This window comes from Portunus trituberculatus, chromosome 4, assembly GCF_017591435.1.
Source record: "Portunus trituberculatus isolate SZX2019 chromosome 4, ASM1759143v1, whole genome shotgun sequence".
NCBI classification, from domain to species: Eukaryota; Metazoa; Arthropoda; class Malacostraca; order Decapoda; family Portunidae; genus Portunus; species Portunus trituberculatus.
The window spans coordinates 6,035,071-6,037,570 of record NC_059258.1 but is presented as its reverse complement, the minus strand read 5'-3'; the positions used below and the strand labels follow the sequence as shown (position 1 = coordinate 6,037,570).

Here is a 2,500-nt window from a genome sequence, read left to right as displayed (position 1 = left end):
CCTCCTCCTCCTCCTCCTCCTCCTCCTCCTCCTCCTCCTCCTCCTCCTCCTCCTTCTCAAAAGTACCCGCGGCAATGTTAATATTAGATGGATGGAGACACATTTCCTCCATTTTTTTTTCCTCCTGCCTTACCTGGGGAGAGAAACACTGGTGAGAGGTCTTGTATACCTGCTCTCACTTGCCACACACTCACAGAGAAAGAGAGAGAGAGAGAGAGGAAGAGGGGGGGGGTGGCTGTATAGACGTCAGCTTCGCGTCACTGTTCTATTTGCTGTGATAAAAAAAAAAGAGGTGATATTTATTTTTCGTTTTTCTTTTCTTTTTCTTTTTTTTATTGTTATTTTAAATTGGTGTACTTTGTGGAGTTAGGTTGGTGTCGCTGCTGCTGTTGTTGTTGTTGTTCTTGTTGTTGTTGTTGTTTTGGGTCTTATTTTTGCTACTACTTCTGCTGCTACTACTACTTTTACTACTACTATTACACTATTACTACTACTACTACTACTACTACTACTACTACTACTACTACTACTACTACTACTACTACTACTACTACTACTACTACTACTACTACTACTACTACTACTACTACTACTACTACTACTACTACTACTACTACTGCACTTGCCTATCCCCATCCATAATTTTGTCTAACCTTTCAAAACTCCTTAATCACTCACTCTAAAAGCCTGATTACTTATTTCGATCCATTCATCTTTAGTAACCAATTCCTTCCTGTTTCTTTTTATTGAACCTATATTTGTTAAACTTGAACTTATTTTGTTTTTTTTCTATTTTTATTACTGATCCTGAGAATTTTGCTGACGTCACACTTGTTACCACGTGTGCACCATAAAGATTTCTGCCATTCATCTCTTTGTCACACTCTGGAACTCCCTGCCCGCTTTTGTATTTCCACCTTCCTTTGACCTGAAGTTATTGAAGAGGGAAGTTTGAAGACATTTATCACATTTTTTTGGCTAACACTCTTTTTTTTATACCATGTGGGCTTTTCACGGGAATTTCTGGGCTAAAGGGGATACTTTTTGTGGTATCTCCTATCTCAAAGCCCACCCGCTAGGAAACCGTTGCCCCGAGTGAGGAAGCCCAACCTACACTCGGACCGTGGACAGGATTCGAACCCGTGCGCTTGGAGACCCCTCGGACCCCAAAACACGCATTTTTTTAATAAGTTTTTGTTTCTCTTAGTCAGTTTACCTCTCTTCCATAAAAAACTGCACTAATAATACTTCACGTCACACTTGTTACCACGTGTTCACCATAAAGATTTCTGTCATTCCTCCCATTCTCCGTCACTCTGGAACTCCCTGCCTGCTTCTGTATTTCCACCTTTCTGTGACCTGAAGTTATTGAAGAGGGAGGTTTCAAGACATTTATCCCACTGTGTTAGTTAACTCTTGACACTGTTCGGGGACTGGCATTTAAGTGGGCATTATTTTTAATCGTTTTTGTTTCTCTTGCCCAGTTTTCCTCTCTTCCATAAAAACCTGCACTAATGATACTTCAATATTTATTTGATGTTACACGTGGGACTACTGTAATGCAAAGAATATACGCGTGTTTTAGAAAGGTATAGAAAGTGTTTCATTTTGTATACATGAGGTAATATTTCACTGCTCATACTAACCCCTTCAATACTGGAAGGGACTTTTACCTTGAATTTAGGACATCATTAGACGATTTTATTTGCGTTAGGAAGGTTCTGTAGAGGTCGAAAGATTAATGAACAGAGTCTTCACTATTCTAATCCCAACACATGTTTCTGAAGCTGTACAAAATCGCCATATAGTAAGCAGAATGAATATGGAAACGCGTCCTGGTGCTGAAGAGATTAATGACGAACAAATAAAAAATGGGAATAAAGTTTTGTATAATGTATTCAAATCTTTACCTTCCTGCATAATATTAGTAGCTGACAGAGTTGAAAGTGCATACAAATAGATACTTCACACACTGCAGCAAAACTCTGCGTGTAATTAACTGTACCCTTTCAACGGTCTGGTGTTCCGGTGGCAGTGATCGCTGAAGGAAAAACGCTGCCATGAATAAAGGAAGAAAAAGTGTTAATTAGAACTTTTTGCATATAGAACAATTAAAGAGACTGCAGCACTTAATTATAATGCCGTAGATGGAAGGTGGGAAATGTTTGTCTAGCAGCGGAAATCGTAGAGGTGTGAATCGTGCGGGAAAATTGAGTGTTCGCCAGTGCTGAGGTGAGAGAGAGAGAGAGAGAGAGAGAGAGAGAGAGTATTGAGTCACGCGAATGTTTATGTAGTATTTGCTTTTTGCTTAGAGTTAATGCTTGAAGAAAAATAGGTAACGTAAGTATTTATTTATTTTTTCTACATTTTCTTTTATTTGTTGTTTTTATATACCTCAGTCAGTGCTTAGATAAAAGATGCTGATAAAAACTCTAACTCTAACTGATCTAAGCTGGCTCTATCTTTTTTTCCTCTGTTTTTTCTTCCTTCTTATCACCTC

The 2,500-nt window shown here is 38.8% G+C and overlaps 1 protein-coding gene across 1 annotated transcript in view; it reads right to left on the bottom strand.

The window, feature by feature from the left end:
* Positions 1-129: 129 nt before the first annotated feature.
* Positions 130-2,500, bottom strand: part of LOC123511202 (extensin-like) — a 7,643-nt gene continuing 5,272 nt past the window's right edge. The window contains exon 4 of the mRNA XM_045266878.1: positions 130-133. Within this exon, the coding sequence (XP_045122813.1) occupies positions 130-133 (4 nt within the window). The remainder of the gene's footprint in view (positions 134-2,500) is intronic.